Consider the following 15,413-nt stretch of genomic DNA (forward strand, 5'->3'; position numbering starts at 1 on the left):
TCCCTGGAGGTATTTAAAAGACGTGTAGATGAGGCGCTTAGGGACATGGTTTAGTGGGTGGTGGTGTTGGGTCAATGGTTGGACTCGATGATCTTAGAGGTCTTTTCCAACCTCAATGATTCTATGATTCTATTTATTTCAAGCATTCAGAGCTGAAAAGCTATCCAATGCGAAGGCCTATACCATCAGCTTCCTTCCAACGGGAGCCACAGACAGCACTGGTATGGAATAAAGCAGATGAAGAGGACTGCCATCTGCTTGGAGAGCCATTCTCTTTTTTTTTTTTCCCCCCCTCTTTATACCAGTTTTTTTTTTTCTTAGCCATGGTCGTCTACTGATCAGTGCCTCACTGTTACCGTAAATCGACCTAAAGATTCAGTAAAACTTAAAATACTCTTCAACATCACCAAGTATGTTCCTTCAATCACCTTTTGAGTGAAATGAAAATTTTATGAGAGAGACTGTAAAGCTTAGCTTACATTGTACCTTGAAAATCTAAGTTGCTTGAATGCCATACATTCAAAATCGTCTAATAACCTGGTGTTCTGGAGTAATTAGGCTCAAGTGATAAAGTTACAATGACAACTAGCACCATAAAACTAACAGCATAAAACAAGAACTGTTTAGCAAATCTTTACATCATCTAATGTTTGGGAAGATCTAAGTTGTTTTATACATAGCAACATTTCAACTGTTTTAATTAAAAGGCAGAGTACCTTGATTTCTATTATGAGTTTCATTTTTGTATCATCCAGCTTCCTCCTCAGTTGATCGAGTTCATGCTGCACTGTAGTAATCCGGATGATTGTGTAATTCTATATGAAACAACAACAAAAACAACAAGACTTTTAAGTGCAGCATTAGTGCATCTCTTCATTCGTTGTGTGTTACTTCACCACTCAGAAACAATCCTCTAAACTCTTTCCAACTCCCCTGCTTGCTTCTTGTCCTTAATGTGTGCTGGGCTGCCTCTGGTCTGTAAGCAGTCTGCTCTCCAAGAGAGGGCAGCTCCCTTCTGCTGCCAGCCCTTCAGCTGGGTGCGGAGGTTCTTCCACTCCCTGTTGCTTTGGGAAGTTAAGATCCAGATCAGGTCTCCTGAGTAACAGCACGTTATTTTGCAATTATCTTTTATGGCTACTCTCCATTCATAATAAAAAGGTATACCTGAAATCATATTTTTTCTTCTCTCACAGGCTTAGCATCACTCTGTCACAGTACACTTACTGAGGAGATTGCTGCACTCATGTAATGTTTAGGGCAGATAAACTCCCGCCTGACTGATGTCCGCCTGGCCAGCGTGTAGCTTACGAGGGGTGGAGAGCGTACTTGTGCTTAGCCTAATAGCTCATTAAATCCTAGCTATCTTCTGTGTGTGCTAGCCGATAAATAACTGCTGTATGCATGTAAAGTTGTGCATATCCTTCACATAAGGCCTCTTTGTGCCTAGCCAGAGAGACCTAAAAAAACCCCTGATATCCCCCCCAAAAGAAGCAATAACATTTCTGAACGTAGCTAGTAATATAATGCAATATCAACCCTATTAATATTTCTATACTGTAGATATTTATATTAAGATAGCTCAAAGAATACACCTTTGTATATAATATACACTCTTAGATTGTACATACACTCTCCCACCTTTCAGATACAAGAAAGGGACATTTATATTTCCTAGTTTAGCTTTAGATTTGCCAACAGACTTGCTTCCATTAACGCATTTAGAAAATCAGCAGATACAACTATTGGGAAGGGTGTTTCCCCCTTTTCTTTTGTCTTGTCTTTTTTTAATTCCTCTGAACTTCCCGTGATTTGACACCAACAACATAACATGAGACTCACAGTTGCACAATAGTTCAGGTGCAACCCACTCCAGAAGCCTCAGAGACATTTCTTGTCCTCCAAACTAGAATTCATTATCTCTGTACATGAAATTTGGGATGATGAGAACAATACAGAACTGAACAATTCATTAATCATACTGAACAAACGGGGATTTTGTTACAAGAAGGTATTGTACAAACACAAAGCAGAAAGAATCAAATGCTCAGACTCGAGCACTGAAGGAATTCTATACCTCAGATCATTGAGGGATATTTGGCTGTTAAAGCTAGTTTACAACTCATTGGTTGGTGATTGATTTGTTACCTTAATTTATATTTTATACCAAAAAAACAGGCTGTGTAAAAAGAGAGATTAAATAATACAAGCAAATACCTTGGAGGTTGTCATATTGTTTGGTCGTTTTCGGCTATCTCTGGCTTCCAATTGCAAGAGTAATTTCTGGTGGTAAAGCTCTAAATCTTGTCGCAGTTTGTTTAAAGCATCCTCCAGTGAAACCGTAGCTTTCTTAGTTTCAAAGTACTTCTTTTTCCATTCCTCACGAACTACACAGGAAAACAGTAATACTGTTTGGTCTTATTCACTTTATCATAAGGTCTGTTGAAGACAGTAATGACCAACTGACCTCAGAAGATTCAGCTGGCCAATGTACGCATTAAAACATGGCAGTAGGTTTCGTTAAAAAAAGCAATTGATGAAAAATCTTCATTAAAATTACATTCACTATAAATGCAATGGAATTTTCACACAATCACCTGCAACAAAAGGCTCTATCTGTCCACCAAGATGTAACACAAGGTCCGGAACCAAAATGTCGTTCAGCCTGGCTGTTCTGCAGGTTTCAGCTGCACAGTCAGTGCTCCAGACCTGTGAAGACTGGTATGCCCACCACAGTCTGAAGTCCACAGCTTTACTGTAGCAGAATATTTAGCACTGTAGATTTACGCAAAACTTAAGCTCTGCAGGGCCAGAGATTTTGAACAGCTTCGTTTTATACAGAAGTCCCAAGATTATGGGGAACAGTTATTTACCTTTACACTTAACAATGATTTCTCCTATGTTGTTAATGTGCTATCAACAGCTGGCACATAAATCCCCCCGTACCTGGTGTGGCAGGTTTATGGCCACATACGTCCACTAGTCTGCAAAGTGTCTTAAATGATTCCTTCTTTCAAGGCATGTTTTAGGAAATCAGGACAACTGCTTCTCAGAAACTTACCAAAAAGAACCCAGCTGTTGGAGGACTACATGGTACGTAACTGAGAGCGACTGTCAGCATGGCAACCTTAGGAGGATATTAAATACAGACTGGATCCCTGTTCCTACCGAATATGCTCTTCCCTTCATACCTTGTGAAGAAACATGTTTGCAAATGCACTTACTTATGAAACTCCACAGGTCTGAAAAATAATTCAGAGGTAGAGACGCTTCTTAAAGAACCTGTAGAAGCTGTTTGAATTCTTGTGAAAAAAACTTTATTTTACCTAACTGGATAACATAATTTAAGACAATGCAGGAGCCATTTAGGGCTTATCTCAGCAGGGTAAATTAGCTTGCTTTGCAGCTCCACGCTACTACAGCTTCACTGCTTCAAGCACCCCAGTTTGGTTTTTTTAAAATACAACTTCACCATGCTGCAGGGTGCAGCGTAGCCATGCCCTTAGAGAATAACTGGAAGAATTGGCTTGTCTTCTCCTTTCAACAAAGCTACAAATAATAGTTGAGACTCCTAGTGATTTAGCTGTATTTAAGTACAAAGAGAATGCTCTCAAAACATCAAAGTGATTAAACCTCATCTCTGTATAACTGGAATGTGACTTAGGGAGGATAGTTTAAGTATAAACTCGAAAACAATTTTACGAAGAAAATTTAGGTGGGATTTCAATGAGATTTTACCTTGTTAAAAAACAAGGTTTGTCAAGCTTGTCACAACAGGCTTGTAACTTCCATGCCATAAGCTGAGTACCATTAGATAGATAGGAGGAACAAAGAGTATTATGCTGGCAATTTAACTAGAAGCCCTATCAACACAGTGAAAAACCTCTGTAAGCACCAGCTAAAGGCAGGTTTAGAGTATGTCGGCTGCCCTGGGCCTCAAACAGCAAAGCGGCCTGCAGTAGCTCTCTGGGCACTGTATGTACATGGGACACAACTTGAATGGTTTATAAAAGCCAGGATATTTTTAGATTTATAATACTGCCACAAAAAAGTGGGAGGAAAACATTGCAACCTTGAATCTTTCCAGCATGCTGTTACACAAACGAGCCTTCTCGGAGCTATGGGTTAGCAAACTGCTCTCTCCATAATTAAGCTCACTGACAAGGAAACGCACATTTTCATATTGGTTTCAGTGTCATTTCTCAATCATTCCAAATTCCAAAGTAAATTAAAAGCGTACCGTGGTATCTCCTCAGCTTATTTTGTTCCAGGAGCCCTTTAGCTTTTTTGATCAGTTCTTCTCTAGTTTTTTCCATGTGCATTCTGTCTTTCTTCATTCGTTGCAATCGTTCTACCATCTTCTTTTCTAAAGACATTATAATTATATTTAGCAAGCATCTGGATACTGTAAGTTGGAAGGATCAATCAAGATTTTTGTAATGCACCCACCATAAATCGTGCCAAAAGCTCTGTCAGAACAGGCAGTAGAAATTCTTTTATTTTAATAAACTAGCTCTAACTTTTGGAAATGGCTGGTGCATTAGAAAAAAGTGAGAAATCCAGCATGCATCCAGGCATTCATACGCACACACAAACAAATAAACACCCTTTTATATGTCTAGACAACATATCACCAAAACCATATATTCAAGATATATATACACTGCATACATTGAAAACTCCTGCCACATAAAGCCAAAAAAGCCTCCAAAAGCCTATTTCCTGCTCAAAATACTTTGCAATATAACCTGTAGCAAAACCTTGCCTTGAACTCCAGCTGGTCATAGGCAGGATAGTATCTCAAACTTTCACTAGTTTGCAACACCAGGTCAATCAATTACCTTCTCACTATCCTCCTCCTCCACCCCAGCGGAGGATCCTCAGCAATACTACCGGTGGTTTTCTTTGCTACCTTCGCACGTGAGCCAGCAGTATTTCATCTGATCTCCCTCCTTTTCTCCTTCCATCCCCAAGTCCGCAAGCTGGGTTTTCTAACACTGGGAACCTGCCATGCTCTATGAACAGCCCATGCAATTATAAATGCCTGGAATTTTCCACCCACAAATTAAAATTTGTAACAATACTGCGAACGAATGTATGTACAAATTTTTTCATAGAGTAGGTATTTCTGTCTTCATTAACTATTCAGTCTTGATTAAATGTTCACTCCCCTGCAATTTCTTGGAATCATATACTCACTTTCTGCCTGAATTGCGGGAACTTGAGCTGGATTTACAGAAAGTGCCAGAAAAGGCGGACTAGGAGGCGAAATATATTCTTTTGGACAAGTAAGATGATTTTGCTCGTTTTGATCTGCCTAGAGAGTCAAAAGACACAACTCTAAGTACATAACTCATAATCCTGAATAGTTACGTTAAACATATGCCCTGAAAGTGGTCTGAGTGAAGGGAGGGCTGAATTTGAATTCTGCATATAAGCTTTTCTATTCTGTTACCAGTACAAATGATAACTAACTTACAAACAGCTGGACCTCTGCAAATAAAATCGGAACACTGAACACTTATATCGCAGAGAGCATATGGACAAAAATGTAGACTATTGCTAATTGTTCCTGTCCATGTCCATAACCCCGCAAGTTACTGACACTCCCGTGCAAGACCAGGAATAACGGACCTTAAAACTGCCATCTGGCTCATTGCTTATGAAGTCTGGACTGACCATTTCTAAACCAAAATCTGTAACTGCAGATTTTCAATTTCATTAGTATTTTCATAAGACTCCACTACAATCACTTCTGCACAAGAGCTCACAGATGACAGTTAATAGTGACAGCTATTACGCTGTATGATTGCATGTGAGTCCTGTGTCTTCCTAAGTATGTTCTTATTCTGATGTTATGACTACATCATACATATGTTTTAACGAATTTTGTAGTTTTTCTTACCAGAAGTTTTGCTCGAGAGAAGACAGATTTATCCCACAGGAAATATGAAATTATAAAAATGTCACCGATAAAACCAATACAATGCTACTGTCAAGAAACTGTAAAAAAATTCAGCTAACATTAATTAGACTGAGATAGTTATTGTATATGTAGTTCCTGTTAAATGATAACCAGAGGTATAACTTCTGATTATTTCACTGTTTAGAAATACAGTTGATTTTTCATTAGCAAATCTGCAAAGTACCAGTGCATTAATTAACTTTTCTTAATTACTCTCAAACCTATATTTGAATATTTCATATTTCTAATGAGTTATCTGTCTTACAAAATTAGACTATTTATAGGTGGAGGACTATGTTTACTGCTCCAGATTACTAAGAATATGTTACCTTGAAAAACACACCTGACTATCCAGTTTTTCACCAGGATCAGCCATAGACTTGCTAGTTCTGTATTGCTGCAAGCTACACATAAAAATCAAAGAAGCAAGTGAAAATTCATGTAACAAAATGTTTTTTTCACCATTCTCTTTCATTTATTTGAAGTCTGTGAAATAAATTTCTAGTTACGAATTAACATTATCCATTACTTTATCAGAATCATCGTTTACTAACCTTTGGGTTTTGTGTACATATTCTGTGGTTTGGCCTTTCACTGTTTTAGGAATTCCAGAATCCTGTGTTCTGTCTCTTCTTAGTTTGGTATCTTTTCGGTGGTCATTATTTTCCATGTTTGTAATGAGCAGTTTGGTGCTTAGTTCTGTGATAGGATAATGATGATCAAAACATATAGATTATACTCACAAAATTCAAGCTCTTTTGACTGTCAATGCCTGGACTTTCCAACCTGTATTAGAAATTCAGTGAATCAATCCAATAAATAACCTTATCTCTGGGGTATGGAAACGTTGTGTGAATAACAGAGGAAAGAAATAAAGGTAAAAAAGGTATTTTTGTTTTGAGAATTTGTATCTAACTAATTCTGGTAACTAATACAGGAAAGCTTATCACAGATAAACCACGTAATTATTTCACCTTCCCTAAACTAATGCTGTATCTAACGCTTTTCTGCCTTTCAGAGGCTGAAGATCCCCTACAAACTGGAGCCAGCAAAGAAAGGGACAGCAAAATGTTTTGCATTTAAATATTAATTAATAAATGTTATCTGCTTTAAAGTATAAATAATACAATAAATATTTCAAGATAAAATTGCTGACAGACATTACCTCAACTTTATACTACAAAATCCTACATCCTTCATCATGTAAAATAAAGTTCTGGAAAACTTTTCAGCCATGTATATATATATATGCACATATATATGTAGATATACATATATATTTGTATATTAAGTGGTCTCACACTTAATATCAGTTACCACGACGATGGAGGGACAAAGCTATTTTTGACCAATTATGATTGGAAACTGAAATTACTGAAAAGTCATCCATGAAAGCCTTTTCTAATACACTCTCCAGACACGTCTCAAAGACGACAATACCCAAATTTTTGTTTTCTTATTCAAAGTACCGGACATCCAGAAAATCATTCTAACTGAGATCTATAAGGTGCCCATACCTATGAAAAATGAGTATCGCCTCATTTAATAATTATTCATTAAAAATTTGCAAGAGAATAAAGGTCACCTTTTTTACATTAACTGTAAAAGTCTGCTTTTCTTTCAAAAGTATTTCCTCAAAACCAGTTTGTTATAATTTTGATGTTAATATAGAAGCGGTCACTCAAATCCAATTTAAATGCATCAATCATTTCTTTCTTGGTAATTACTAAAAATTTAGGAATATTAAGAACATTAGAAAACTGTTCGGAGATTTAATGGCCCCCAGTATCCGTAAGACACCCCATTTTAAAGTAGTAGTAGTTAATAGGTCTCTTCCAAACAACATTTTCTATTTTGGCACAGAACTGTTATCTAGTTTATGTATGCTTTAATCCCCTCCATGCTTTTGTACTATTTTCACTCTAGTCTGCTCAAAGAGTTCTCCCACCTCTCAGTTTTAGGAATGCCACTGTTCAATAGCATATAAATAAACATTATATAGGAGGCAGGGGAGGAAACACTTCCTCTTCAGTAGTAATGTAGCCATGGATAAGATGACAATGAAAGTTTAAGTGACAAAATGCTTTCCCCGAAATACTCCTAACAAGATTTTTTCATTTAAAATTGCTGTTGAATTATGGGATCATTATCCTCCAATCTTTACAGTAGCTGCTTAGTAATTTATTTTCATGTAAATAAGATTAGACAAATGCATCAACTATAGTGAAGTGTTTCCCTGTATCAGTACATTGTGATAAAGAAGGACTCATCCAAAGTAAAAACTACAGCTCCTTCAAAGTTATTATTATTATTGTTACTGTTATTAAAATTAGACTATTGTTCTGATAGCAATATTCCAACTCATGCTGTAACTGTAGATTTCTTAAAACTCAGCTTTACTCTGCCAACTTTCTAAAAGGCATGCTTTAGCAAAAAGATGACAATGAACAGTAGTACCCTTTCGATATTTAATGGGATTTGGGGGTGTTTGGTTATTCTGGCCTTGTTCATCACGGTGGTTTACAGGAAGAGTAAGAGCAGTTCCTTTGGCTTTGTCATTCCACTTAGGAGTATTATGCTTTTTTTGATTCTGGCTGAGATGATTTTGCTGAGAGGCCTGTAATAGCATATCACTCTCTCCAGACTCCGAATCTGCAGGATTTGAATTACTTGGTGCAAAGAGAGATGCACTGGATCCATTTTGATCTGCATAATAATTGATATTGGAAAAGAGAAATATTATTTTAGTATAAATGTTTACCTTAATAGTTATTCTTCTCCTCCTTCATCATCCTCCTTCACGACACTGGTGAAACTTACCTTCTTCTCTAAACTGTATCTGTTTTTCTTCAGTCCTGCTGTTATGGTCTTGCTCATGTTTTGTGTGCAAAACTGGAACAGGTTCTTTCTCACCCCATTTGACAGGACTGTGCACTTCCTGATTTTCTAGCTGATGACTGCTTTGCGTGCTTTCTAAAAATCGTTTGCTTTTTTCAGGTTTTTTGGGGGGAAGACTGGATAATCTTGATCCATTATCTTCTGCATTAAAGTGATGTTTCTGTTGAGTTGATGATGACAATGGATAAACATCTTCAAAGCAGTCCACTCCAGGTAATACATATAATTCAGGATAAAGTGCCTAAAATATGCAGTATATTAATCAGACACAAAAGAGGAAATGTGCAATGTAAAAAGTTTCTGAAAATGACAGCTTAAAAGCCATACAATACATACATAAGGAGGAGCAAATGACTTCAGTTCCAGTTCTGCTTCTTGCTTTGCTTTCACCTTGGAAGATAAAGAATGGAAGCGTAACCAATAAAATACTTTTTTACCAATAATGTTGCATATGACTTAATTTCTGTATTCTATCATCATCTTTACATACTACATTTTTCTTAACCAGCACTATCTTCTGTAATGGCCTGATGGGGAAGAAGGAACATAGAATACGACACTATTTTCTGACACGGCACTGAAACTTTGTCTATTTTTCCACAATCTAAATCAGACCCACAAGAGTACATGGATGTACTGAACAAATTTCTTTATCCTTTACACTTTCTCTTATGGTTCAAAGGACCTGAGCCAACAGTCACAGCAGAAGAAAGCCTTAGACTGTCTTTACCAGAAGTTGCTTCAAGCTGAATTTGACCAGAAATGCTGAGTCTCACATAATTTTCTCTATTTACCTGATACACTACTGCAAAATATTTAATGTATATATAAAAAAAAACCCTATGACTCTCTCATGCCTTCTTGTATTTATTGTTTTGATATTCTTTGTGTGATATACACCTTCAGATTTCAACAGTCGTCCTAAAAACAAAGTCTAAGAAAATCAATGTATATTTGAAAGATGTGCTCCAACAGGGAAAAAAAAAAGAAATCTGAGCTTACATTTAAATAATGAAATTGAACTAAACATGGGGCCAAATTCTGTTCTCAATAGTGGCCAGGCAATGCCCTCGATTCACTGTTAAGAGACACAGGCTGCATGAAAGAAAAGGAAGAGCAAATGAACACGGTTTTGGTTTATGTTTATTTTTCATTTAAAGATCCTTACTTGCAAGTAGGGTACAGCTCTTAGTACTGCTTACGTTGTTACTGTTGTGAAACAGAAGACTGGAGGGAAAAAAAAACCACTCAACAAATATTTGATCATGGAGATGTAATTCAATGAGGTTACCATGACCCTAAACAACAAATAAACCAGTTAGTTGGTTTATTGCTTTACACTTTGTTATAAAGTTAAACAACAAGCAAGAGTAAATACCCCAAATTAAAATTATATCTTTAATTTGTTGCTAAAAATCTTCACTTTTATCTACCAATATCTTTAATTCTCTATTAAATACTTTATTAAATTCCTGACATTCTAAAGGAAGCTGGAAAATTTCTCCATTTCTCTCAGAACTATCAGTGGGGAAGAAAATATACCATCTTACTTATTATCATGCAGTTAAAAACACCTCAATTCTTTGAAGACATACACACATTTTCAAATTCAGATTGTGTTACCATCTTTAAGTTTCTCTTCAGATTTTTCCACCTAGTTTTTGCACATTACTTATTATTTATTTTACTCTTCCGTGTGGGTAATTTTAGGGATAACTCAACTACAAATGAAATAAAGAACAGCACCAAATTTCCAGCTTGCAATTAATTTCCAAATCCGTGAGAAACAGAGGTGAAATGAGAAGTGAAAGAAAGTATTCTATGTACATCACTTAAGTCTTTGTGTATTACACGAACAACTTTCAGTTGGACTGATTTCCAAGTTTATTTAATCTTTAGCTATAGTTTGTAAGATATAAATGTATAGAGAATCAATGTGAGGAACAGTTATGATTCAGAGATGTAGGTTTTTGTTTACATAAATCTCAGGCTGTATTACTGGACTAATTATTGGAACACAAATGTACATCCAGAGAAGTTTTCATTCAGAGACTGATCTTTAAAGGCTTTTGGGCAGGTCACAGCAGGAACCATTAGAGGAACTCTGACTTACTCAGCTTCTGTTGCAAATTCTTCCAAGTGCTATATTCACAACCACGTATTGGTAATAATGACCTTAGGGGAATTTTTTTTTTAATGCAACCAGATTTGTCATAATTAATCCATTGACTTTTCAAAACTAGCATCTTTTCACTGGATGGCAGCTACTTACATCTGATGCTTTAAAGGATGTTTCTAATATACCTATCCAGCTGTGCCTTTGTATTTGGGGAAGTAGATGTGCTCTGACAAGAGCTTATGCTCCAGCACGTTTAAAAACAAATGCTAACAGTGCTTCTAAAGTTACCTCAATTTTCTTGTGATATTATCTAATCTGCAGGAACAAAATCTGTGGTTTACATGATAAAGCAGAAGAGCACTAAAGAAAAAAAATATTAACTTACCACTGCTAGCTTTTTCCCAATGCATTTTAAAAATGTGAATTTATCTGCAACTGCAGCTCCACCCAGGTACTCTCCAAGCTTCCCCCGTAGCACTCTTAAGGTGATGTGAGGAGGCACCCTAGAATGTTGTTATTCATTAATACATCTGTAAGATCAAATAATGATGTCTAATTAGTAAGAGGGGGAAGATACTGCTATATACATGCTGGCTTGCATGGACAGAATGACCGAAAATGGGAACTATGTCCTAGAACAGAATCTAATTACATACAGGCCAGAGACTCTTGGTGTGGTAGAGTCAGCAATGTGTATCACATTATGGTAGAGTGTATTACAAGGGCTGTCATAACATTAACTGGCAATATTCGTATTTTAGGAACCCCATACAAAGGGAGAATATGGAAGTAACTGAAATTTGAAAATGACTCCTTCAGAATGCTCTTGCTCATCTGCAGATGAACAACAAAAGCATTGGAAACTACAGTCATGCATTTCCATATAGATGACAAAGTTTCGTGGGGCTGGTCCAGGACTGTAGAACATACCCCTTTAAGCACTAAGGGCTAGAGGAGACTTCATGACTGCCCACTTTAAGTAGCAGGCACATTCCTTTGATTTTGCCTTCTCCAACACAAATTTACAGTTGGGTGTGTGCATGCGTACATGCAAATGTATTTTAAATCAAAACCAAACACTGCAGTGTGATTATTTCCACCATAGTTTGAGGATGCGAGAGCTGACGCGAATATGAATTGCATCATTTAATGTACTGCTGGAAACCATGCAAATATTAAAGTAATGAGCTCAGTATAAAAATCACTATAGAATGAAAAGCATCTCCGCAGAATAAAACCAAATGTGCAAGAGGCACACAAAAGCTCTGCAGCACAACATTAGCAATTCTAATTGCTCCTATGCTGCCATATAAAATAAACCAGGGAACAAATTCAGGCCTGAGACTGTTAATCACCCATGCTGATCAAGTGCTAGTATACTACCTAGCATGATTTTGGCCCAGGCAGCTATCACTCTTCAAGCACAAACATAGCTTGGGGGATAGCACGTGCCATTCTCAGTAAACAGTATAGACAAGAACGTGCCACCCCTTCAACTTGGACAGGTCTTCAGCATTAACCTGTCAGGGTTTGTTTGCACTTTCAAACAAATAGCCCTATATGCCTTCATTTCACACCCTAGGTATGTAAAACCACCCTCAGTTTTCATCTCATAAACACACCACTTCAGCGGGCTACAATGCTTCCCTTGCATTATTTCAAACACCCTGGACTTAGAGGACCCTCTTCAAGATCATAAATCTGCCTTGGAGCACAGGCACGCAGCAGAGACCAAAGTCTGCAGAGTGGACACACCTAGGCCACACTGCTTGGTCCCTGTGCATTTAGCTCCTGTTTATTTCTTCCCCAGCCATTTTTTGTCCACACTTGCTGCAGATATTAGCCCTAATGTCATTTATTTCAAATGTGTAAAGAAATATGTGAAAGATGGATACATAATTCAATACACATCCTTCCAAGGTCTTACGTGAGAACAGAGATGATCTGTAATTCAAATATCTCTCATTCACTATCATTTCTTCAAGCTGATGTCTCAGAGAAGATATGCCCCTTGAATGGTCTTCTGAAACCCAATAAGTGCAAGCTCTTTCAGAGGCAATTCTAACACTGCACATCCTTCACTGATAATGCCCATCCAAACCAGCAAGGAAACCTAAATCTAAGGCATTTACGAACAGCAGGGAAAACATCTAAGTAACTACAATGTATCATGGGAGAAAATTATCTAGGTATACAGAACCTGAGATATAGGGCAGAAATTTATCTGAAAATTATTTGCCAGTGCAGCGGCTAGGAACATATAGTAATATATTTCTTACTTGCTGCCACTGGCTAGCAGAAGACTAGTCACATCTGAGTAATTTGCTTCAGGGTGTTCCTTTAAAAGTAATGCAAACTAGAGTTCATTGCAGCCATCTCATCTAGAAATAACAAAAGTATGGTTTCTGTGGTGAGGAATGAGGAATAAATAAAAGATCACAGAGGCTGAGAAATCAAGTTCATGGGAACAAGAACTCAGGGCCGTAGACAATTACACACTTAATATTTTCCTCTAATTTCATGATTAATGGAAGTGGCCTGTACTTAGACCTTGGAATACCTTGTTAAGCTGACTCAGACAGTACTAGGATTGTCAAGCAACCTTTCAGAAATACTACTGAGGAAGAAAGAAAATATGCTGGTGGTTGCATGGGCTGTAATGCTTCCCCTTGAGAAACATGGCTTAAGCTCTTTATTCGGATTGAGAGAGCTCAGATCGTCATATCCCTGTTCCTGGGAATTGACAGGCTATCCCGTCTTCATCAAGCCACTCTGTCTTGAAGCTGGCCCGTTGCCAAAAAGAATTCAAGATTTTGATAATCAAGCTCAAAAAGACAGAAAGAATATAACACTGTGAATTTACAACATAAATTATTCTGCAGAAATACTAGCACTGCTCTGGAAGTGCGTTTCAATGCTCTACACCAAGGGCTGCAATGGAGCTAAGCCTGATACAGTTCAAATAAACGTAACGCTAGTCATGGGCACCACTTATCCTCCAGAAATGATTAGAGAACAAGTCTCTTCTGACAGGTGTAATTGTGCTCTGTAGAGCAACAGCTGGACTAAATGACTGAAGGACAATGTAAAGGACCTACCATGTACATGAAGCCTAAGACTATACTCACCTTATAAATCCGGCTGAGATGAATTTGCTAGTAAGAGCTACAGGAACTGTATTCAGCTTGAAGTTCCACACTTCTTCTGGGACATAAAAAACATGGAGCTCCACCAACTAAATAAAGGATAGATGACCACAACTGTAGATATATTATAACCCTCTTCCTATATGCATTGTTTCGCTTAGGTGGACTTTCAATTTCTGGAGGCAGGAATGGTTTCTTTGATGTTAGCACATGGACTAGAAGAGTGAGGCTCTGTCTGACAATGATGACTAGACAGTGAGAACAGCGATGGGTAGAGCCATTTGTGATCGAATGCCAGCTGACAGCATCAAAATAAGTCACATTAGAACAAGCTCAACAATGGAAATGAGAGAAAATAGAGCCTGTGCTACCGCTTTATGTCACTGTGACAGCAATGGACAGAGCTTACCAAAACCAGTTGATACTCTGAAGCATGTCATGGTTACAGGAATACTTCAGCTGAAATCCTACCTTTGTTCATCTCATAAAAAGTGCAAAGCCCTGCAAGCTTGATCCAAACAGCACCACAACTCGACCTTGCCAGTAAGAAAAAAAAATCAAAATATTTCTGACAGTTGTTAATAATATTAGCCACCTTGGAAGCACAGAAATGCTCCTGGCAATGTGTGCAAAAAGAGTAACTAAGCCTGCTCTGAGCAAGGTTCACTTAGATTGCATTCAAACCTGTGGTAGTTGTGGGACCGTTAATGTCTAGGTCTGGATGTTTTTAGTGAAAATCAGATGGTATTGACAAGGACGATACACTTCTCTATAACTAGACGCCATGCAAATAAGCTATATTAAATATTTCTGCAATTGCTAAGTTACTAAATATAAACTAGAAAAGAATGCTTTCTATATATACTATGTTAAAAACATGTTTTTTTCCTCCCAGGTCTCCTAGCAATGGTGCAGTGTCACTTATTTTAATATTTTTTTATTTTTGTGAAATCTAAAAAAATCTTTATGGAAAAGTACAAAAACTCTCACCTGCGATGTTCGAGGTCTCATTTGACTGAACGACATGTTGGTCCCTGTACTTGATCACCAGGTGGGCTTTCTAATTTTCTTTTTGATCAAAACATTCTTTAAGAATGAGTTTCATGATAATATGTTACGAGAGAAGTTACTCCATTAATATCCTTTATTTTCATTTACTGTTCTTCTTTTCAGTTATGAAAATGGAAAAGTCGTTTCGGTGCTGAGGCAGAAAGCTTCCAGCTACCTGCAGACAAACAGACTCAACCACACCTTCTACACAAGTGAGTATCACCTAAGTAACTGGGGG

The 15,413-nt window shown here is 37.4% G+C and overlaps 1 protein-coding gene across 1 annotated transcript in view; it reads right to left on the reverse strand.

Moving 5' to 3' along the window:
- SPATA1 (spermatogenesis associated 1) overlaps window positions 1–15,154 on the reverse strand; it is a 17,264-nt gene extending 2,110 nt beyond the window's left edge. Inside the window, exons 1-12 of the mRNA XM_019470688.1 lie at window positions 15,116–15,154; window positions 14,108–14,214; window positions 11,365–11,482; window positions 9,197–9,250; window positions 8,783–9,101; window positions 8,458–8,668; window positions 6,517–6,642; window positions 6,306–6,366; window positions 5,197–5,314; window positions 4,238–4,363; window positions 2,215–2,384; window positions 717–815 (exon numbers count right to left, since the gene is read on the reverse strand). Of these exons, the coding sequence (XP_019326233.1) occupies window positions 717–815; window positions 2,215–2,384; window positions 4,238–4,363; window positions 5,197–5,314; window positions 6,306–6,366; window positions 6,517–6,642; window positions 8,458–8,668; window positions 8,783–9,101; window positions 9,197–9,250; window positions 11,365–11,482; window positions 14,108–14,214; window positions 15,116–15,151 (1,545 nt within the window). The 5' untranslated portion in view covers window positions 15,152–15,154. The remainder of the gene's footprint in view (window positions 1–716; window positions 816–2,214; window positions 2,385–4,237; window positions 4,364–5,196; window positions 5,315–6,305; window positions 6,367–6,516; window positions 6,643–8,457; window positions 8,669–8,782; window positions 9,102–9,196; window positions 9,251–11,364; window positions 11,483–14,107; window positions 14,215–15,115) is intronic.
- Between the last annotated feature and the right edge of the window lie 259 nt (window positions 15,155–15,413).

Source organism: Aptenodytes forsteri, unplaced genomic scaffold (assembly GCF_000699145.1).
Source record: "Aptenodytes forsteri isolate BGI_AS27 unplaced genomic scaffold, ASM69914v1 Scaffold59, whole genome shotgun sequence".
Classification (NCBI taxonomy): Eukaryota; Metazoa; Chordata; class Aves; order Sphenisciformes; family Spheniscidae; genus Aptenodytes; species Aptenodytes forsteri.